General features: G+C 45.0%; 1 protein-coding gene across 4 annotated transcripts in view; it reads left to right on the forward strand.

The window, feature by feature from the left end:
- Positions 1 to 23,340, forward strand: part of TAF1 (TATA-box binding protein associated factor 1) — a 140,077-nt gene that overhangs the window by 4,529 nt on the left and 112,208 nt on the right. For all 4 annotated transcript variants that reach the window (XM_084639995.1, XM_084639996.1, XM_084639997.1 and 1 more), the window contains exons 3-8: positions 143 to 259; positions 1,672 to 1,785; positions 3,046 to 3,287; positions 21,321 to 21,539; positions 21,969 to 22,190; positions 22,444 to 22,645. In XM_084639995.1, coding sequence (XP_084496121.1) covers positions 143 to 259; positions 1,672 to 1,785; positions 3,046 to 3,287; positions 21,321 to 21,539; positions 21,969 to 22,190; positions 22,444 to 22,645 — 1,116 coding nt within the window. The remainder of the gene's footprint in view (positions 1 to 142; positions 260 to 1,671; positions 1,786 to 3,045; positions 3,288 to 21,320; positions 21,540 to 21,968; positions 22,191 to 22,443; positions 22,646 to 23,340) is intronic.

Consider the following 23,340-nt stretch of genomic DNA (forward strand, 5'->3'; position numbering starts at 1 on the left):
GGGGGTGGAAAGAAGTTACAGCAGGAAGGAGGGGGTAGGCGGATGGAGAAGTCAGGATAGACTAAGATGGGATGAGGTAAGATGTGGTGAGTACATGTTGGGATATGATTTTGTTGTATGACAAGTCTTTCCTCCTCCTCAGGCTGGGTTAAGAGCACAGAGGATGCTGTTGATTACTCAGATATTAATGAGGTGGCTGAAGATGAGAGTCGCAGATACAGGCAGGCAATGGGCACCCTTCAGCCAATTCGAAGACCAGGTAATTGGCGGTGGTAGGAGTACACACAGACAAAATGATTAACAGTTAATGGTACGTCTCTGTGGGGAGGATTGGCTTTTGCTGCTGTTGTTGAGAGTGATCCTTCTGTAATCATCGTTTTCCTGCCATGTTCTTTGCCTGCTTCACGAACCTCATGTAAGCCAGTGGGGCAAATAAATGGCCTACACATCAAATAACGTACATGAGGGTGGTGAAATTTCAGTCCCTTTCTTTAGGGGCTGGGTTTATTTTTCTGAAGCAAAACAGCTCATCATAATTTCTATAGATAAACCAGATTGTTTTCCCTGACCCAGGGTCTTCTGCAATATCCTACCTCCTTCTCGCAGGTGTTCCTGTAAAGTGAGTTGTTGGTTGGCCTTTGATCTAAGGACAGGGTAGGCCACAGGCTGTTACATGATTCCTGGTCTCAGACCTATCTCCTGGGGGGAAATCAGTTAGTCACAGGAGGGGGCTAAGGCCCATTCCCTTGGAGGATTACCCAAACCAATGACACCCCTCCTCTGTTTCTCCCCATCTCCCTTCCCTAGCATTCTGTTTAATGGCAGCTGCTCATGAGGAGGCATCTTCATCCAAGTTCTACCACGACTTTCACTTTCACAGGTTATAAGGAGGGGTGAGGCTGGCCTTTATGCTCCTCCAATGAGGACTAATATAGGAGATCTCTGTCTGTAGGATACAGAATTGTAAACATCTGCAGTTTTTTTTCCCCTGTGTTATTGCTAGTGCAATTGATGAATCTGCTGCCTGTCTCCTAAAGGAACTTTCCACCTCCTCTCCTGTCAGTCAGGAGCAGGAAATTAGGAATGTTGCAGTAATCTAGGGTTTCTGTTCTGAATTTTCATGTTTCTCTCATCAGTTTTCATGCTCCCCTACTCATCCACATTTTAAGCCCTGATTTTGTAAGCCGTTGAGTGCAGGGAAACCACCGTTGGGGCAGCTTTGGGTGATCTATTTGAGAAACTGGAAAGGTATTTGTAATAAGTTAATGCTGAGACAGGGTCCTTTCTGTGGTTTGGGGTGGAGGTGAGATACCCTAGTTGTGGTATTGGGGTAGGAGTGTCTGGGTATCCTTGAAAGTGGATTTTTTTAATTTTTATTATTTTTTTTAATAAAGATAAATAAGTTAATGGAGGATAGATCCATCAATGACTGTTAGCCAAAATGGTAAGGGATGCAACCTCAGGTACCGGATGTCCCTAAACGCCAAGTGCCAGAGCTGGGACTGGATGACTGGGAATGGATTACTTGATGATTGCCGTGTTCCGTTCATTCCCTCTGAAGCATCTGGCACTGGCCACTGCCAGAGACACGATACTGGGCTGAATGGACCATTGGTCTGATCCAGTATGGTCACATGTTCTGAAGGTGATTGTCTCCTTTTGACTGGTTAGATGAAGATGAGGATGATTATGATGCCGACTGCGAAGATATTGATTCTAAGCTGATGCCGCCGCCACCTCCACCTCCAGTAAAGAGAGACGATGAAAAAGATGCAACAGCCCCTGGTGAGTAAGGACTCTCATTTTCTGTCTGAAACTTGTGGGAAGAATCTAGGAGTTTTGGGATGACAGGATGTGACAAATCAAGGATTCAAGCATTTCTGTGCAGTGGCTTTATACTGTAGCATGTTTGGGATCTTGTCAAAGATCCATCCTGCAGACTGGATCTGAAGGCCAATTATGCAAAGAAGTAGCGCTGCTTAGGAGTAACTGGCTTTTATATAAAATATAGAGTAAAAGATGTTAACACTTTCAACAGTAATGTTAAGATTCATAATCAAACCAACCTGTGACGTTCACCTGCTTCTCTGTTTTGCCTTCTCTCAGCGGGGACTGTGAGTTGCAGAGGTGATCTAGGGATGCACTGAAAGGCTAAACTGGAACAGGAATCAATAACTATAAAACATGGAGGCTTAGGGCATGGCTACACTTGCAGATATAGAGCTCTGGGAGTTAAACCAGCCTTCGGAGACCGCAGCAGGGAAAATGCTGCTGTGTGTTTACACTGTCAGATTCAAGTGCACTGGCGTGGCCACATAAGCAGCTCTTGCAACGCCACAAAGAGCAGTGCATTGCGGTAGCTATCCCAGCGTTCAAGTGGCTGCAACATGCTTTTCAAATGGGGGGGGAACGTGTGGAGAGTGACAGGGAGTGTGTTGTGTGTATGTGGGGGGGGGAGAGAGTGGGTTTTGGGGTGCTGAGTGTGTGTCAGCATACTGTCTTGTAAGTTCAGACAGCAGCAGACCCCCCCTTCCCCCCCTCCACTCTCTCTCTCACACACAGCATTCCACAGTAATGGTTGGTTTGTCCCAGAGCAGATAAGCAGCCGGATGTCAGAAATGGAGCTTTGAAAGGGGATATCTGCATTCCTACAGCCGAGTTCAAAACAGAGACAAGAGTGGTCACTTGACTTCAGGGAATTATGGGACGTTTCCGGAGGCCGATCACAGTGCAGTAATTCAACACCTCGGTCACACTGATGCCCAGGTGTTTCAGCCGGGGCGCAGCAAGCTTTATGCTTCTTGTGGAGGAGGATTATCAGGAGCACTCCAGCTGCAGAGTCCAGGCGCTCTAAGTGCCTTGCCAGTGTGGACGGGTGGGGAATGAGGGTGCCTGGGGCCGCTTTAATGCGCTCTAACTTGCAAGTGCAGCCAAGCCCTTAGATTCAGCATATTTTAAGATCAGGAAACAATGCTTGTGGAGTAAAGGGGTAGTGCTGGGGACCAAGAAAGGAAACTTGTTCATAAGATACTTGTTCTATTGTAGTATCTGAAGATGGAGATGGTATCATTCTGCCCTCCATCATTGCTCCGTCCTCTGCTACCTCTGAGAAGGCGGATTTCAGCAGTTCTTCTGATTCTGAGTCAGAGATGGGACCCCAAGATGCAAGGCAGGCAGAATCCAAGGAAGGGAAACTGACACTGCCTCTTGCAGGAATAATGCAGCGAGATGCCACCAAACAGCTGCCGAGTGTTACCGAGCTGTTCCCGGAATTCCGGCCTGGCAAGGTATTGTATGTGTTGGGGACAGTGTCCAAGGGAAAATGATGGAAACTCCGTCACTTGGGACACTTAAGACTGGAAAAAAAGCCATCCTAGTAAATGTGTGCTTGGTAGAGTGAGAGGGGCTAGGTGATTGTCATCTCCATCTCTGATTTCTCTGTGTCTGTTTACTGGCTGCCATCAGTGACTGCTTTCCATGGGAAGCTGGATAGTGCTTCTCCTACTCTCAGGAGGTGTCTCTTAGAAAGAGTTTTTCATGTAAATTAGGTTCTGACGTATATATTTTACCCTTCTATAGAGCTTTGGTGCACAGATCCCAAAGCACTTTATGAATGGGGAGAGAGTACCCTTCTCCAGATTACAGGTGAATCACTGAAGTTAGTCACAGCCTCATCCACTTGTTTGTCACCTTTTCTCACAAATGTCTCTGCTCCTTGTTCCCTAACTCAGGGAACTTTCTCCCTGAACTGATTCATTTTTAAATCCCTCCTCAAAACCCAATGTGTCTGTGACTCCTATAAGAAATCAGCTGATAGTAACGGCTAGGATGAGATGAAGATGAGGGTGATTTTAAGTAGCAAACTGTTTATAGTCCACATCTTATTAGATTGTAAATTCCTAAAGGCAAGGGAGCATGTCTTTGTATAGCACCCAGCACAAGGAAGTCTTGATCCTGAGTGGGGCTGCTGGATGCTTTTCCAGTGTAAATGTTTACTAATAATAGTCATAAAAAAACTGGATGAAACACTTAAGTCCTCTCCCAGGAGGAGCTGTAGAGTTGAGCCCTATTGTAAATTTGCTAATATCTTGTAAGTGCCTTGGAGCAGGGACTGTCTTTGTGTGTTTCTATGGTCCTTAGCACAGTGAGGCCCTGACCTGTGTAGGTGCTAACACAATACAAATAATAACTGTTTAATCAAGTTTTAAATGTGGCAAGAAACTGGGATTCCACCACTGTTGTCAGGAGACTGTGTTTTCCAGCCTCATATATCTCACTGTCAGGAAGATTTTCCTCAAATTAAATGCTAATTTTTTTTCTTAATCTTGTCCCAGTTACTCCTACTTAAATCCCCTTTATTATAGGTGGAGCTGTTAATGACAACAGTTATTAAAGTTGCCTAACTCTTCCTTTTACTACCCCTGTTTCCAGTTTAAAACTTTGCCAAACATCTACAGTTCATGTTGAAACTTTCCATTCTTGGTCTCTGCCACAAGTTGAATTTTTCTGGAGAGTGTTAATAAAAATGATGTAGCTATTTTGGAGAACAAGATTGGCAGGTGTATTATTCCTCTACTGTTAACCAAGTTTTTCAACCATTTTTTGAAGAGCACTAGCACCTTAGGGGTTTGTAGCAGGATCTTGAAATTTGGCAGGGGAATAGTGTAGATGTAGCGTAGACTGTCGGTCCTTCATCAGTTGAGACTGAGCCAATCACAACATGTCTTCCAATCTTCTCTCGCTCTGGCCATCCTTCGCCATGCTTGTCCATATCTCCTTGTTAGGAAGTCATCCCATCTCTTTTGGAGGCTGACTGCTGGCCGTTTCTGTTCTCGCGGATACCACTTGGATATAGCTGCAGTCCATCTGTTGTCGCTGAGTTGTCCCGTCCACTGCATTTTGCTGAGCCTGCTTTCAACAACGTCTCGCACTCCAGACTGCTGCCTAATTATTTCAATGGGGTTGTGATCACGGAGCGAAATGCCCAAAAATATTCGTTCCATTGCCCTCTGTGTGACAGACAGTTGAAGTTCTTCAGTCTTTGTCAGTGACCATGTTTCGCTGCCATATAACATTGCTGGAAGCACGGTCGAGTTAAAAAGATTCGCATGAGTTGTTTTGCTGATCTTTCCTTGGAGGATGTCCTTGATGTCATTGAATAGCACCATCCAGCTTTTTTTCTGTGTGACAGTTTGCCTTTCTGATTGTGGCGCATGTTGACTTCCTTACCCAAATAAACGTATTTATCAACCTTTTGGATCTGCTCTCCTCCACGAGTTATTTGGGTTCTTGGCAGAATATCTGATCTCATGTATTTTGTTTTCAACCAGTTCATTTTTAATCTGACTTGACTACTTTTCGGCTTCAGTTCTTTAAGCATTCTCTCAAGCTGGGCTGTGTTTTCAGCTATCAGCACTATGTCATCTGCGAACCTGAGATGGTTTAGCCTCTCGCTGTTGATATTAATCCCGCCTTTCAAGTCTGCTTATCGACAAAACAATTCAAGACAGGCTGTGAATAGTTTTGGTGAAACTGTATCTCCTTGTTTCACACCTTTCTCGATGGGGATTCGGAGGGGAGTATTGAAGAGTGATATGTGCGTGCTGCAGCTAGAGTTTGCTTCCTTTAGTAATGTGATATATTTTGCGCTCATGCCCTGTTCTGAAAGTGCTTCAAGAACAGTGTTAGTTTCTATGCTGTTGAACGCCTTCTCGTAGTCCACGAAGGCAATACACAAAGGGAACTTGTATTCCCTTGAACGCTCTAGTAGTTGGTTTAGAGTGAAGATGTGGTCTATCATGCTGTAATTCCTTCGAAAGCCAGCCTGCTCTCTAGGTTGCTGTTCATCCAGGTTTCGCGACAGTCGATTTATTATTTTAGTGAACAACTTATAGATATGCGAAAGCAGGCAGATCTGGTGATAGTTCTTTAGATTTTCTTGATTGCCTTTCTTATGCAGCAAGATGGTATTGTACTCTTTCCAAGTGGATGGTATCTTCTGGATTTCCAGGTAGTGGCTGAACCTTTGGGTGAGAGCTTTCCAAAGTTCCTGACCACCCGCCTTAAGCACTTCTGCTGTCAGACCATCCTTGCCTGGAGCCTTCCCCTCTTTATAGACCCTGAGGTTAAATGTGTTTTTTTTTGTTTTTTGGTCCTTGTGAAAATCCATCTAGATTAGTTATAAATCACAGAAAATGATTATTTGCACGTGTACAGTAGAATTTGTTAGAGGCTTATTTCAAATGCTGTATGGTAGAGCCCTGTGCAGGACTATTTTTTTAATACTGCTCCTGTCTTGCATGCAAGTCCTACTCCCGCAATCTTTCTTGCATTTTTATCCTGTTTCCACCTTAGATCTCTCAAGAAAGACAAATTCCACCATAAAAAGAACAGGAGTACTTGTGGCACCTTAGAGACTAACAAATTTATTTGAGCATAAGCTTTCGTGAGCTACAGCTCACTTCATCGGATGCATACAGTGGAAAATACAGTGGGGAGATTTATATACACAGAGAACATGCAACAATGGGTATTACCATACAGACTGTGGCAAGAGTGATCAGGAAAGGTGAGCTATTACCAGCAGGAGAGCCGGGGGAACCTTTTGTAGTGATAATCAAGGTGGGCCATTTCCAGCAGTTGACAAGAACAGTAGGGGGCGTGTCAAGATTCCTTCCCCACTCTGAACTCTAGGGTACAGATGTGGGGACCTGCATGAAAACCCCCCTAAGCTTATTTTTACCAGCTTAGGTTAAAACTTCCCCAAGGTACAAACTATTTTATCTTTTGCCCTTGGACTTTATTGCTGCCACCACCAAGCGTCTAACAAATATATAACAGGGAAAGAGCCCGCTTGGAAACGTCTTTCCCCCCAAAATCCTCCCAAACCCTACACCCCCTTTCCTGGGGAAGGCTTGATAAAAACCCTCACCAATTTGCATAGGTGAACACAGACCCAAACCCTTGGATCTTAAGAACAATGAAAAAGCGATCAGGTTCTTAAAAAGAATTTTAATTGAAGAAAAAGTAAAAGAATCATCTCTGTAAAATCAGGATGGTAAATACCTTACAGGGTAATCAGATTCAAAACATAGAGAATCCCTCTAGGCAAAACCTTAAGTTACAAAAAGACACAAAAACAGGAATATCCATTCCATTCAGCACAACTTATTTTATCAGCCATTTAAACAAGACAGAATCTAACGCATATCTAGGTAGATTACTTTCCTTTTCTGTTCCTGGCAAAAGCATCACATAGATAGAGAGAACCTTTGTTTCCCCTACCCCCTCCAGCTTTGAAAGTATCTTGTCTCCTCACTGGTCATTTTGGTCAGGTGCCAGCGAGGTTATCCTAGCTTCTTAACCCTTTACAGGTGAAAGGGTTTTTCCTCTGGCCAGGAAGGATTTTAAAGGTGTTTGCCCTTCCCTTTATATTTATGACGGGGGGAAATAAAAATATTCCACTGTGCTACTAAAAAAACCAACCAACCCACAGTTGGTTAATATATTTTTTATGTATATAAACAGAATTCAGACACAATTTTTACTACTAAAAGAATAGAACAAATCTTATTTAAACTGTGTAAAAATACTTTGTCTGTTAGACATGAAATCTCTTTCTATCCCTCACTTAAATTTAAGTTTTACAATTTTTAAAGTGTTTTCCAACTAATTACCACAGTCTGTCTGTCTTCCCCCCTGCCCCCAATCCCACCCCCAACAAAGTACGTTTTACCTGCTCCTGCTATTATGGCAACATGTCTGAGTTACTACAGAGAAGTCTTTCCTGGTATCTGGCTGGTGAATCTTGTCCACGTGCTCAGGGTTCAGCTGATCGCCATATTTGGGGTCGGGAAGGAATTTTCCTCCAGGGCAGATTGGAAGAGGCCTTGGGGTTTTTTTTGCGTTCCTCTGTAGCATGGGGCACAGGTCACTTGCTGGAGGATTCTCTGCACCTTGAAGTCTTTAAACCATGATTTGAGGACTTAAATAGCTCAGACATAGGTAAGAGGTTTATTGCAGGAGTGGGTGGGTGAGATTCTGTGGCCTGCATTGTGCAGGAGGTCAGACTAGATGATGATAATGGTCCCTTTTGACCTTAACTATGAATCTATGTCCTGTAGGACCTTTGGGATCCCAGTTCTGCTGTAGGGCTCTGCTGTATGGCTTCATCAAAATACCATATGCGGCCTGGGGAAGGTGCACTGGCCTGGAAGCCAAAACACTATGAACCTCAACTCTTCTGTTGACTAGTCTGTTTAGATTGTAAGCTCTTCAGGGCAGAGATCGTCTACTATTATGTTTGTACAGGACCTAGCTTAATGAAGCCCTGTTCTTGGTTGGGCCCTAGGCACTACCATAATAAACATGATTAATAATAATAGTGGTGGTAATTCTGTGCATTTCACAAGCCATATTACTGAGCAAGGCCTCACATCCTTACCCTGGGAGGCAAGCAAGCACTCATATTTTACTGAAGGAGTAACTGAAATGTCTGTCCGGGCTAGAAATAGAACTCATGTCTCAGATATGGCAGGCTCAGGTCATAACCAGTTAGCCACATTGCCTCTCAGAAAGAACCTGCTAAATGTATGTTTAGGTATGTAGTCTGTTGCTATTTCTCCATATGTAACCCATTGTTCAAGGGTTGTCTGCCACTAGTCTTGTCTGGTTTACAGAAGATAGCAACTTACTGCTGCTGTCAACTAACAATAGAATTGTAGACTGGAATGGACCTCGAGAGGTCATCTAGTTCAGTCCCCTGCACTCAAGACAGGACTAAGTATTGTCTAGACCATCTCTGACAGGCGTTTGTCTACCCTGCTCTTAAAAATCTATAATGATGGAGATTCCACAGCCTCCCCGGGCAATTTATCCCAATGCTTAACCACCCTGACAGTAAGTTTTTCCTAATGTCCAACTTAAATCACCCTTGCTGCAATTTAAGCCCATTGCTTCTTGTCCTATCCTCAGAGGTTAAGAAGAACAGTTTTTCTGTCTCCTTCTTGTAGTAACCTACTATGTACTTGAAAACTGTTATCATGTCCCCTCTGTCTTCTCTTTTCCAGACTAAACAAACCCAGTGTTTTCAATCTTCCCTCATAGGTAGGGCCTTACCAAATTCACAGTACATTATGGTAAATTTCACTGTCATAGGATTTGAAAATTGGTAAATTTCATGTTTTCAGATGTTTAAATCTGAAATTTCACAGTGTTGTAACTCTAGGTGTCCCGACCCAAAAGGGGATTGTGGAGGGGTTGCAAACCTGTCATAGGGGGGGTCACAGGATTGCCACCCACACTTCTGTGCTGCCTTCAGAGCTGGACTCTGAAGGCAGCAATGAGGAGCTTTCTGCAGCCGCAGGAGGTTCCCAGAGGTGGAGGTGGGTCTGAGCTCCTCCTGAGCGTGGCTGTGCAGGGGATGGACAAGTCCTGTCCCTCCCCAGCCCAGCCAGAGCTAGGAGCCCCCTGGCTGGAGCATTCCTAGCAGTAGGGGGAGATCGGATTTCATGGGGAAGGGCTTATTTCACGGTCTGTGATGTGTTTTTAATGGCTGTGAAATTGGTAGGGCCCTACTCATGGGTCATTTGTACACGTCTTTCCTGAAATGCGGTGCCCAGAAGTGGGCACAATACTCCAGCTGAGGCCTAATCCGCATGGAGTAGAGCGGAAGAATTACTGCTCGTGTCTTGCTTACAACACTCCTGCTAATGCAGACCAGAATGATGTTTGTGTTTTGGCAACGGTGTTATCCTATTGACTTATATTTAGCTTGTGATCCACTATGAACCTCAGATCTTTTTCTGCAGTACTCCTTGCTAGGCAGTCATTTCCCATTTTGTATGTGTGCAACTGATTGTTCCTTCCTAAGTCCAGTACTTTGCATTTGTCCTTATCGAATTTCATCCTATTTTACTTCAGACCATTTCTCCAGTTTGTCCAGATCGTTTTGAATGTAAATCCTGTCCTCCAAAACACTTGCAACCATTCCCAGCTTGGCATTGTCTGCAAACTTTATAAGTGTACTCTCTATACCATTATCTAAATCAGTGGTCTCCAACCCTTTTATGCCCAAGATCACATTTTTGAATCTAAGGGTAACCCAGGATCTACCACGCCCCTTCCCCGAGGCCCCTCCCCCTCCCCAAAGCCCCACCCCGCCCTGCTCACTCTATCTCCTCCCCCATCTCCGTTGCTCACTCTCCCCCTCCCTCACCCTCACTCACTTTCATCGGGCTGGGGTTCGGGAGTGGGTGCGGGCTCTGGGCTGGGGCCAAGGGGTTCGCAGTGTGGGAGGGGGCTCTGGGCTGAGCCTGGGGCAGGGCTTTGGGATGCAGGATGGGGTGAGGGATGTAAGCTCTAGGAGGAAGTTTGGGTGCAGGAAGGGACTCCGGGCTGGGGCAGAGTGTTGGGGTTCAGGGTGCGGGCTCTGGGAGGGAGGTCAGGGCTGGAGCAGGGGTTGGGGTGCAGAAGGGGGTATGGGGTCCTGGCTCTGGGAGGGGGCTCAGGGTTAGGGAGCAGGAGGGGGTTTGGGGTGCTGGCTCCGGGAGGGGGCTCAGGGTGTGGTTAGGGGTGCATGAGGGGGTATAGGGTTCTGGCTCCAGGACTGGGGCTCAGGGATGGGGGTGCAGCCTCCTGCCGGGCAGCACTTACCTCTGGCGGCTCCCGGTCGGCAGTGGGTGCAACGAGGCTAAGGCAGGTTCCCTGCCTACCCCAGCCTCACACCGCTCTCGTAAGGGGCCATCCTGCCCCTGGGGAGGTGTGGGGGGCATGTGGCTCCATGCACCGCCCCTCTCTGTAGGCTCCACCCGTGCAGCTCTCCTGGCCAATGGGAGCGTGTGGAGGGAGACCCCTGCCCCCTGGGGCTGCACTGGCCGCTTCCGGGAGCGGCTTGGGGTCGGGGTGGGCAGGGAGTCTATGCTGTGCTGCTGGTAATTGCGATCAACTGGGAGATTCTCTAGTATCGACTATTGCGATCGACTGGTTGGTGACCACTGATCTGAATGATTGATCAAGATATTGAACAGAACCGGATCCAGAACTGATCCTTGTGGGACACCATTCGATATACCCTTCCAGCTTGACTGTGAACCACTGATAACTGGTTGGAAAACTGTTTCCAGTGAGTAGTTATGTACCCACCTTATAGTATGTCCATCTAGGTTGTAATTCCCTAGTTTGTTTATGAGGTCATACAAGACCGTATCCAAAGCTTTACTAAAGTCAAGGTATACTACATATACTGCTTCCCCCCCATCCACAAGGCTTGTTACTCTGTCAAAGAAGGTTAGTTTTGACAGGTTTTAGGTTGGTTTGACAGGATTTGTTCCTGACAAATCCATGCTGGCTGTTATTTATTACCTTATTATCTTTTAGGTGATTGCTTAATTATTTGCTTCATTATCTTTCTGGGTACAGAAGTTAAGCTGACTGGTCTGTAATTCCCTGGGTTGTCCTTATTTCCCTTTTTAGAGATAGGCACTACATTTGCCCTTTTCCAGTCTTCTGGAATCTCTCCTGTTTTCCATGATTTTTAGAGGATCATCGCTAATGGCTCGGATATCTCCTCAGTCAGCTCCTTGTGTGTTCTAGGACTGTAATTACTCTGTCAGCTGAAGTGGTAGAGGTCTGTGCTACAGTGCTCAAAGTTCTTGGTTCAAATCCTGATGATGATGATCTGTGGAGGGTAGTTACGGTTGTACATGACAGACATTTTTCACTTAAAAAAAAAATTGAAATTACAATTCTAACCCTATCTTAAAGACTTCAGAGTCATAGAATTTAAGGCCAGAAAAGACCACAAGATCATCTAGTCTGAGCTGTATATATCAAGCCCTCTGTATCACAAGCACAGGAGAGAGAGAATGCTCGGTGCTACCTCAGAGCACCGTCCCACAGCGTCCAATGTCTCACCTCCAGCTGTGGCCATCTCTGATGCTTCAGCGGAAGGGGACAACCCTCCCCCCCGCTGCGTTGGAGGGGGATTCTTCCTGACCCCTGCAGGTAACTGGCGGAGGCCGCAAAGCATGAGATTTTAGGAACATTTGACATGAACCAGAAGGGACGCTCCAGGCAACTTATCCTTCCTGTCATATGATAGGTCCCCCCCATTGTCCTGACCATACTACGAGCTCTTTGAGGCATTTGTTCCAGTTTAAATTAATCTTTTCATGAACATGAGTGGCCAGAATTGTACACAGTATTCCAAATGAGGTCTTACCAATGCCTTGTGCAATGGCATTAATACTTTATCTATCCTGGAAATGTCTAGCCTAACATGTCCTAGGATTGCATTTGCCTTTTGTGCAGCTGCATTGTATTAGTGATTCATAGTCCTCCTATCATCGACCAAAACACCCAGGCTTCTCTCCTTTTCTGTTGCTTCCAGCTGATGAGTCCCACAGTGTAAATTCTTCTTATTAGACCCTAAGTGCATGATTGTGCACTTAGTACTATTCATCCAGTTGTTCCTGTACATATTTCGATCCTCCTGTGTATTGACAGTATCTTCCCACTCTGTATCGTCAGCAAATTTAATTAGCCTACTTTTTGTGACATTATTAATGCAAATATTAAATAAGATTCGTCCTGAGACTGATTCTTGAGGAATTCCATTAGGAACCTCCCTCTAGTTCCACAGTGTACCTCTTAACACAACCTGTTGTGTCCTCCCGTTTAGCCAGTTTCTTATCCACCTTACAATTCTTGTACTAATCCCCATTTTCTCTAGTTAAATATTTTCCCATGTGATATTATGTCAAATGCTTTACCAAAGTCCAAGTGTATTAGATCTGCTATATTTCCCCTATGTAAAAAAAAATCAGTTATTTTCTTAAAGAAGAATATTAGTCTGATAGGATCTACCTTTGGTAAATCCATGTTGCACTGAATCCTCTTTTCCATTTACCTCAGTGAATTTAATTATTCTTTGCTTCCAAATTTGTTCTAACGCCTTGCATGCTACTGAGGTCAGACTAACAGGTCTGTTACTGCCTGGATCACCTGTTTCTCCCCCTCTCTTAAATATAGGTCTGACGTTAGCTATTAGGGTGATGTCATGATGGGGTCTACTACAGACCACCTAACCAGGGAGAATAGGTGGATGAGATCTTTTTTAAACAGGTAACAAAAGCATCCAAAGCACAGGACTTGCTGGTGATGGGGGACTTCAGCTACCCAGACATCTGTTGGGAAAACAACACAGCAGGGCACAGATTATCAAATACGTTCTCGGAATGTATTGGAGACCATTTTTATTTCAGAAAGTGGAGACACCTGCAGGGGAGAGGCTGTTCTAGATTTGATTTTGACAAATAGGGATGAACTGGTTGAGAATTTGAAAGTGGAAGGCAGCTTGGGTGAAAGTGATCATGAAATGATAGAGTTCATGATTCTGAGGCATGGTAGGAGGGAGAACAGCACAATAAAGACAATGGATTTCAAGAAGGACAAGAATCAATTGGCTTAAATTGCAGCAGGGGAGGTTTAGGTTGGACTTAGGAAAAGCTTCCTAACTGTCAGGGTGGTTAAGCACTGGAATAAATTGCCTAGGGAGGTTGTGGAATCTCCATCATGGGAGACTTTTAAGAGCAGGTTAGACAAACACCTGTCAGGGATGGTCTAGATAATTAGTCCTGCCATGAGTGCAGGGGATTGGACTAGATGACCTCTCGAGGTCCCTTCCAGTTCTATGATTCTATTCTTTAATCATTTTGGTACCACCCCCGAATAGATAGATGCATTAAAAATCCTTGCTATTGGACTAGAAATCTCATGTATCCGTTCTTTCAGTATTCTGGGAGAGAAATTATTTCATCTCCCTGATTTCAGTGCAATAAGCTCTTTAAGGCTTTCTTTCATTTTAGATGTGGTGAATTCCCTTTTTATATACTCATTTCGATAGGTCTTCATTCCCATATTCTGTATTATCATTCATAGAATCATAGAATATCAGGGTTGGAAGGGACCTCAGGAGGTCATCTAGTCCAACCCCCTGCTCAAAGCAGGACCGATCCCAATTAAATCATCCCAGCCAGGGCTTTGTCAAGCCTGACCTTAAAAACTTCTAAGGAAGGAGATTCCACCACCTCCCTAGGTAACGCATTCCAGTGTTTCACCACCCTCCTAGTGAAAAAGTTTTTCCTAATATCCAACCTAACCTCCCCCATTGCAACTTGAGACCATTACTCCTTGTTCTGTCATCTGCTACCACTGAGAACAGTCTAGATCCATCCTCTTTGGAACCCCCTTTCAGGTAGTTGAAAGCAGCTATCAAATCCCCCCTCATTCTTCTCTTCTGCAGACTAAACAATCCCAGTTCCCTCAGCCTCTCCTCATAAGTCATGTGCTCCAGTCCCCTAATCATTTTTGTTGCCCTGCGCTGGACTCTTTCCAATTTTTCCGCATCTTTCTTGTAGTGTGGGGCCCAAAACTGGACACAGTACTCCAGATGATGCCTCACCAATGTCGAATAGAGGGGAACGATCACATCCCTCGATCTGCTGGCAATGCCCCTACTTATACATCCCAAAATGCCATTGGCCTTCTTGGCAACAAGGGAACACTGTTGACTCAGATCCAGCTTCTCGTCCACTGTAACCACTAAGTCCTTTTCTGTAGAACTGCTGCCGAGCCATTCGGTCCCTAGTCTGTAGTGGTGCATTGCACTTGTCCTTGTTGACCCCCATCAGATTTCTTTTGGCCCAATCCTCTAATTTGTCTAGGTCCCTCTGTATCCTATCCTTACCCTCCAGCGTATCTACCTCTCCTCCCAGTTTAGTGTCATCTGCAAACTTGCTGAAGGTGCAATCCACACCATCCTCCAGATCATTTATGAAGATATTGAACAAAACCGGCCAGAGGACTGACCCTTGGGGCACTCCACTTGATACCTGCTGCCAACTAGACGTGGAGCCATTGATCACTACCCGTTGAGCCTGACAGTCTAGCCAGCTTTCTCTCCACCCTATAGTCCATTCATCCAGCCCATACTTCTTTAACTTGCTGGCAAGAATACTGTGGGAGACCCTGTCAAAAGCTTTGCTAAAGTCAAGGAACAACACGTCCTTTCCCTTCATCCACAGAGCCAGTTATCTCGTCATAGAAGGCAATTAGATTAGTCAGGCATGACTTGCCCTTGGTGAATCCATGCTGACTGTTCCTGATCACTTTCCTCTCCTCGAAGTGCTTCAGAATTGATTCCTTGAGGACCTGCTCCATGATTTTTCCAGGGACTGAGGTGAGGCTGACTGGCCTGTAGTTCCCAGGATCCTCCTCCTTCCCTTTTTTAAAGATGGGCACTACATTAGCCTTTTTCATTCTTATTGAAAACTGAGGCAATGTATTCATTTGGTGTTTGGGTCATTCCAACGTTATCTTTAATCCCCTCCCCATCTGCACTGCACAGCAACCCAACCTCATCCTGGCTTATTCTCTATTTATGTAACTAAAAACATCTTATTTTAATTTTCTTGGCAAGATCTAATTCAGCTTGATTTTCAGCAATTCTCACTTTATTTCTGCATGTTCTGACCTTCAAGGTGTAGCTTTCTTTGTTGATCTGTCCCTTTTCCCATTCTCTATAGGTTCTCTGCTTACACCTAATAACCTTTTTGAGGTAAATATTCATCAATTTGGGTCCGGAGTCTTTCCCTGAAAGCTTTTTCCTCCCCTTGCTTGGGATGCAAGTTGCAGTTTTTGTACACTTCATTTAAAGAAATTCCAGACCTCCTCCACATTTAAGTCCTTGAGCTCTTCAGTCCAGTTGACTTCCTGGAGGTCCTTCCCCTAATTTTCCAAATTTTGAAATAAAAAGCCATAGGTGATGACCTGGTTTTAATTAATTTTAAACTGTATCAACTCATGATCCCTTGATACAAGTTTTTTTTAATCAGCTCTTCTATGATTAGCAGATGACAGAACGAGGAGTAATGGTCTCAAGTTGCAGTGGGGGAGGTTTAGATTGGATATTAGGAAAAACTTTTTCACTAAGAGGGTGGTGAAACACTGGAATGCGTTACCTAGGGAGGTGGTAGAATCTCCTTCCTTAGAGGTTTTTAAGGTCAGGCTTGACAAAGCCCTGGCTGGGATGATTTAACTGGGAATTGGTCCTGCTTCGAGCAGGGGGTTGGACTAGATGACCTTCTGGGGTCCCTTCCAACCCTGATATTCTATGATTCTATGATCTCACCAATTACCAAAACCAAGTCTAAATTGCATCACCTCTTGTTGGCTCAGTGACTGATAAATAAAACTCATCTATCATGTCAAGTAGTAACTGGGAGCTACCATTATTGGAAGCATTTATTCTCCAGTCTGTATCTGGGAAGTTAGTCTCCTATTGTGACACAGTTCCTGGTATCTATCCAAGTCCAACCTGGGGGTTCTATAGCAGACCCCCACACTTTCCTAGTAGAACCTCTTTTACAATTCTTCCCCAAAGTGATTTTGACCCAAATCGATTCCATTTTGTCCATGCAATCATAGAATCATAGAGTATCAGGGTTGGAAGGGACCCCAGAAGGTCATCTAGTCCAACCCCCTGCTCGAAGCAGGACCAATTCCCAGTTAAATCATCCCAGCCAGGGCTTTGTCAAGCCTGACCTTAAAAACCTCTAAGGAAGGAGATTCTACCACCTCCCTAGGTAACGCATTCCAGTGTTTCACCACCCTCTTAGTGAAAAAGTTTTTCCTAATATCCAATCTAAACCTCCCCCCCTGCAACTTGAGACCATTACTCCTCATTCTGTCATCTGCTACCATTGAGAACAGTCTAGAGCCATCCTCTTTGGAACCCCCTTTCAGGTAGTTGAAAGCAGCTATCAAATCCCCCCTCATTCTTCTTGATCACTTGTTATTTCTTTACACTTTACCACATCATTGATGTACGATGCTACCATACCACCTTTTCCCTTATCTCTATCTGACATAAGCAGCACCTATGCTACAATACCTGTGTTCCAGTCATGAGAGCTATTCCACCATGTTTCTGTAATCCCTATGATATCCAGTTTGATGTCATGCCCCAGTGGTTCCTAATCCTTGAGGTGTCCTGAGTAGAGAGAGAGATGGGGACCCAGATGACATCACCACCCCTACCAGCACCAGCTGAATCCCAGATACTGTCGGGGATGAGAGTTATTACCATCTTAGATCCCAGCTGAGAGATGGTCAGACAAGGGGGATTTTCTTTCTAAGACTGGACTTTAGCGACAGCAACAGCACCTCCAGCCCATCTCAACTAATTTCTTCTCCTTTCCCCAAAAGCGCCCATCTAAGAGACTGTCAAACAAGCGGGATTCTTTCCTTCTAAAAGCTGTCTACAGCTAAAGGGAAAGGGAGCAAAGGATGTTGTTAAAATGAAAGCCTTGCTTAAAATGTTAACTGTCCTTCTTTTCTGTATCTTTAATCAAAGGTTAAACAAAATGTAATGGTGTGTTTTCCATGGTGCTAAGCAGGCCTCTGTATATCAGGCCCTGGACCGTATTTAACACTGTTTAATGTTGGACAGTGACTACGTTATTTGTTAACACCTTTAGCCCATTTATTCCATCTAAAAAAAGAAAAGGAGTACTTGTGGCACCTTAGAGACTAACCAATTTATTTGAGCATAAGCTTTCGTGAGCTACAGCTCACTTCATCGGATGCATACTGTGGAAAGTGTAGAAGATCTTTTTATACACACACGACATGAAAAATTACCTCCCCTCACCCCACTCTCCTGCTGGTAATAGCTTATCTAAAGTGATCACTCTCCTTACATTGTGTATGATAATCAAGTTGGGCCATTTCCAGCACAAATCCAGGGTTTAACAAGAACGTCTGAGGGGAGGGGGTAGGAAAAAACAAGGGGAAATAGGCTACCTTGCATAATGACTAAGCCACTCCCAGTCTCTATTCAAGCCTAAGTTAATTGTATCCAATTTGCAAATGAATTCCAATTCAGCAGTCTCTCGCTGGAGTCTGGATTTGAAGTTTTTTTGTTGTAATATCGCAACTTTCATGTCTGTAATCGCGTGACCAGAGAGATTGAAGTGTTCTCCGACTGGTTTATGAATGTTATAATTCTTGACATCTGATTTGTGTCCATTTATTCTTTTACGTAGAGACTGTCCAGTTTGACCAATGTACATGGCAGAGGGGCATTGCTGGCACATGATGGCATATGTCACATTGGTGGACGTGCAGGTGAATGAGCCTCTGATAGTGTGGCTGATGTTATTAGGCCCTGTGATGGTGTCCCCTGAATAGATATGTGGGCACAGTTGGGAACGGGCTTTGTTGCAAGGATAGGTTCCTGGGTTAGTGGTTCTGATGTGTGGTATGTGGTTGCTGGTGAGTATTTGGTTCAGGTTGGGGGGCTGTCTGTGTAGGCAAGGACTGGCCTGTCTCCCAAGATTTGTGAGAGTGTTGGGTCATCCTTCAGGATAGGTTGTAGATCCTTAATAATGCGTTGGAGGGGTTTTAGTTGGGGGCTGAAGGTGACGGCTAGTGGCGTTCTGTTATTTTCCTTGTTAGGCCTGTCCTGTAGTAGGTGACTTCTGGGAACTCTTCTGGCTCTATCAGTCTGTTTCTTCACTTCCGCAGGTGGGTATTGTAGTTGTAAGAATGCTTGATAGAGATCTTGTAGGTGTCTGTCTCTGTCTGAGGGGTTGGAGCAAATGCGGTTGTATCGCAGAGCTTGGCTGTAGACGATGGATCTTGTGGTGTGGTCGGGGTGAAAGCTGGAGGCATGTAGGTAGGAATGGCGGTCAGTAGGTTTCCGGTATAGGGTGGTGTTTATGTGACCATTGTTTATTAGCACTGTAGTGTCCAGGAAGTGGATCTCTTGTGTGGACTGGACCAGGCTGAGGTTGATGGTGGGATGGAAATTGTTGAAATCATGGTGGAATTCCTCAAGGGCTTCTTTTCCATGGGTCCAGATGATGAAGATGTCATCAATATAGCGCAAGTAGAGTAGGGACGTTAGGGGATGAGAGCTGAGGAAGCATTATTCTAAGTCAGCCATAAAAATGTTGGCATACTGTGGGGCCATGCGGGTACCCATAGCAGTGCCGCTGATTTGAAGGTATACATTGTCCCCAAATGTAAAATAGTTATGGGTAAGGACAAAATCACAAAGTTCAGCCACCAGGTTAGCCGTGACATTATCGGGGATAGTGTTCTTGATGGCTTGTAGTCCATCTTTGTGTGGAATGTTGGTGTAGAGGGCTTCTACATCCATAGTGGCCAGGATGGTGTTATCAGGAAGATCACTGATGGATTGTAGTTTCCTCAGGAAGTCAGTGGTGTCTCGAAGGTAGCTGGGAGTGCTGGTAGCGTAGGGCCTGAGGAAGGAGTCTACATAGCCAGACAATCCTGCTGTCAGGGTGCCAATGCCTGAGATGATGGGGCGGCCAGGATTTCCAGGTTTATGGATCTTGGGTAGTAGATAGAATATCCCAAGGCGGGGTTCCAGGGGTGTGTGTGTGCAGATTTGATCTTGTGCTTTTTCAGGGAGTTTCTTGAGCAAATGCTGTAGTTTCTTTTGGTAACTCTCAGTGGGATCAGAGGGTAATGGCTTGTAGAAAGTGGTGTTGGAGAGCGGCCGAGCAGCCTCTTGTTCATATTCCGACCTATTCATGATGACAACAGCACCTCCTTTGTCAGCCTTTTTGATTATGATGTCAGAGTTTTTTCCTGAGGCTGTGGATGGCATTGTGTTCCGCACGGCTGAGGTTGTGGGGCAAGTGATGCTGCTTTTCCACAATTTCAGCCCGTGCACGTCGGCGGAAGCACTCTATGTAGAAGTCCAGTCTGCTGTCTCGACCTTCAGGAGGAGTCCACCTAGAATCCTTCTTTTTGTAGTGTTGGTAGGGAGGTCTCTGTGGATTAGTATGTTGTTCAGAGGTATGTTGGAAATATTCCTTGAGTCGGAGATGTCGAAAATTGGATTCTAGGTCCCCACAGAACTGTATCATGTTCGTGGGGGTGGAGGGGCAGAAGGAGAGGCCCCGAGATAGGACAGTTGCTTCTGCTGGGCTAAGAGTATAGTTGGTAGGTTAACAATATTGCTGGGTGGGTTGAGGGAACCATTGCTGTAGCCCCTTGTGGCATGTAGTAGTTTAGAAAGTTTAGTGTCCTTTTTCTTTCATAGAGAAGCAAAGTGTGTGTTGTAAATGGCTTGTCTAGTTTTAGTAGAGTCCAGCCACGAGGAAGTTTGTGTGGAAGGTTGTTTTTTTATGAGAGTATCCATTTTTGAGAGCTCATTCTTAATCTTTTCCTGTTTGCTGTAGAGGATGTTGATCAGGTGATTCCGCAGTTTCTTTGAGAGCGTGTGGCACAAGCTGTCAGCATAGTCTGTGTGGTATGTAGATTGTAATGGATTTTTTACCGTCAGTCCTTTTGGTACGATGTCCATCTGTTTGCATTTGGAAAGGAAGATGATGTCTGTAAACATTCCATCTAAATTAATTCATCTGACCACACACTGAATAATAAGATAAAATATAATTGAACAGCTGCTCCATTCCCTGGGATCATTCATCCTATGCACTGAATGAGGCAGGATTCTTGTGTATGTGATTGTACACCTTGTATCGTAATGCATATGCACCAGAGAGCAGAGTTAAGGTTGAATGTACAACATTAATTCTATCACTCCTGAACTTTTGAGTGTTCAGCTTTGAAACTTTTAACCTTCTTTTAATATTATTTGTGTGTAATATTATACATCGGCATTCTCCTCGATTTTACACACACCAGAAATTTCTAGACTATTGTGTTTCTGCCTCCATAATAGCTGTCATTTAGAAAGGATTTACATGTTTAACTCTTTTATTTTCTTCCTTATTAAAAGTTCCCTCCATCCTGCTAACAATTTTACTGGCTTTTCTTTGCATGCTCTCTAACTTTTCAATATGTCTCTGGTAATGGAATGTGCTGAATTAAAGGACATTTTGTCCAGATTCTGTTGTGCCCCAGCTGGATAAATGGGGACTGTTCCCTTTCTGCTCAGGGTTTACCTTTCAGGTGAATTTCAGAATAAAATATCCTTGAGGATTAAATAAAGGTTCTAACAAACAGAGGAAAAGTGTCTCTGATTTGTTTCAAGTCTGAGAATAATGAGACCACCAACTGCACTAGGGATTGGGGGGCACTATTGAAGTTAGGTGGTTACACTTCTCCAGTTATTTCTTGTCCCTGGCCTGGCCTTGGTGGAAAAGTCTCTTGGGCTTGGAGTGCTTCCTCATCCTTGCTGCTCTGGTGTATGAAATGCTTGTGCCTATGTCATCAGGGACATGTGGTTTGTCCTCATGACCGTCTCTTACCTCTTGTTCCAGGTGCTGCGTTTTCTCCGTCTCTTTGGCCCTGGGAAGAATGTTCCATCTGTTTGGCGTAGTGCCCGGAGGAAACGCAAAAAGAAACATCGGGAGCTAATGCAAGAAGTGCAGATCCAGGAGGGTGATGCTGCAACTGAGGCAGGAATGGAAGAGAAGTCTCCCTGGGAATATGAGTTTGCTCCTCCTCCTCCTCCGGAGCAGTGCCTCTCAGATGATGAGGTGGGAACTCTGAGATTTAGGAGGGTCCCTAGCTAGCAAATGGGGAGCTTCTTTACCGCACAGGTAGTCACCCTGCTAAGACAATACTGGTGAGGGGAGGTTAGGCTGCTATTCCCACTGTGCAGAGGCTGCTCCTTAGATATTAAGCAGGGGCTCCAGAGACCATTCCCCTGTGGGTTAAGAGCCCTTGTATGGTAAGGAATCAGGGGACGCTTTCCCCGTTTTATTGTAGCAGTAGAGAGTCCTCGTATTGCTGGGCTGCCAGTTCCAGCGTTTCTTAATGCAGCTATTAAGATTGAACATGCATCTCTGAGATTTCTTGGAAATGCTCCTCTCCACTGAGAATGAGACAGAATTTGAAAGAAAAAGCTCCTGTTGCCAGCTCTGACAGCAATGACTGACAGGTTCCTTTTTCCTGCTGTGCTGCAGATCACTATGATGGCACCTGTGGAGTCCAAGTTTTCCCAGTCTACTGGAGACATAGACAAAGTGACAGATACCAAGCCCAAGGTATCTGAATGGCGTTATGGGCCAGCCCAGCTCTGGTATGATATGTTGGGGATTCCTGAGGATGGCAGTGGATTTGACTATGGTTTCAAACTAAGAGAGCATGCGAGAGAACAGGAGACTTCAGGTCATTCTGTGGAGAAGGTGAGAGAAAGCATGTGTAAGGGGGAGGGGGCTGCGAGGGTGTGGTTGTGTGTGGTGGTGGTGGAGCACAATAGAGAAGGAAATGGAGCTGGGGTGGTGAATAAGGCTAGGAACCATCCAGTGGAAGAGATGTGAGTGGGAGGGGGAAAGGAGGAGGATTCACAATGGAGAAGGTAGGGAATCTTTCTTCTATAGTTTAAGTGGAAAAATCAAAGTTAACTAGGGTCTGATGCTATTGTTCTCCCCTCTGCAGAACTTGGGAGTGATGGCTGAGAAGGACGACTTACTGGCTGATGAGCACTTCCTTATGGTGACACAGCTACAGTGGGAGGATGATGTGATCTGGAATGGGGAGGATGTCAAACACAAAGGGACTAAAACACAGCGTGCGAGCCTGGCAGGCTGGCTGCCCTCCAGTATGACCAGAAACGCCACTGCGTACAATGCCCAACAAGGTGCGCGGCAGCTGCCTTTACACTTTCTCATGCCCACACCCTGAGTTAGCCTAATTGAGAATGTCATGTGTACCCCATTCTCTCTTCTTCAGCATGTGGGGTTGTGTTCTTTCTCCATCAAGAAGTGGCTTTTGCTAAACCAAGTTGAGGACAAAGCCTTTTGTCCTTCTCCTGCCCAAGCAGGCTTGGCCTCTTCTGTTAGACGAGAGAACACTGAAAGCCAAGTGCATGTCCAGCGAAATGTCCTGCTGTCCTTCCCCTTTCCAACTGAAATGGGGGGCTGGACCTACCTAATTCAGTACCAAAGGCTGCTGTATTTGAGATCCCCTAGTGACTGTTCAGATTTCCATTTATGGCAGCACTAAAATCCCTCTGCTTTGCAAGTTAATGCTTGGGTGCTTGCTCTTCAGGGGCCAGTGGAATTTTGTGTATTTTATCAGAGGTGACATTTTAAAAGGAACCTTTCTCACATTCCTGAGACAATAATATTTTGGGGCTTCTCTAGCTAAAGGAACACAGTTTTTACAAACATCGAACTTTTCTCTCAAGCTTAGACAGAAGCTGGTTTTTAAAACTGAACTGTAAATCCAGAATTATTCTTTGTTCATTGTAACTTATTCTGTGTCTCCAAGGAAAAGCTGATGGAACTGTCGGGTTATGCCAGTTACTCTCATTTTTGGATGCTGCTACTTTGT

This window comes from Lepidochelys olivacea (genome assembly GCF_965140295.1).
Source record: "Lepidochelys olivacea isolate rLepOli2 genome assembly, chromosome: 9".
Classification (NCBI taxonomy): Eukaryota; Metazoa; Chordata; order Testudines; family Cheloniidae; genus Lepidochelys; species Lepidochelys olivacea.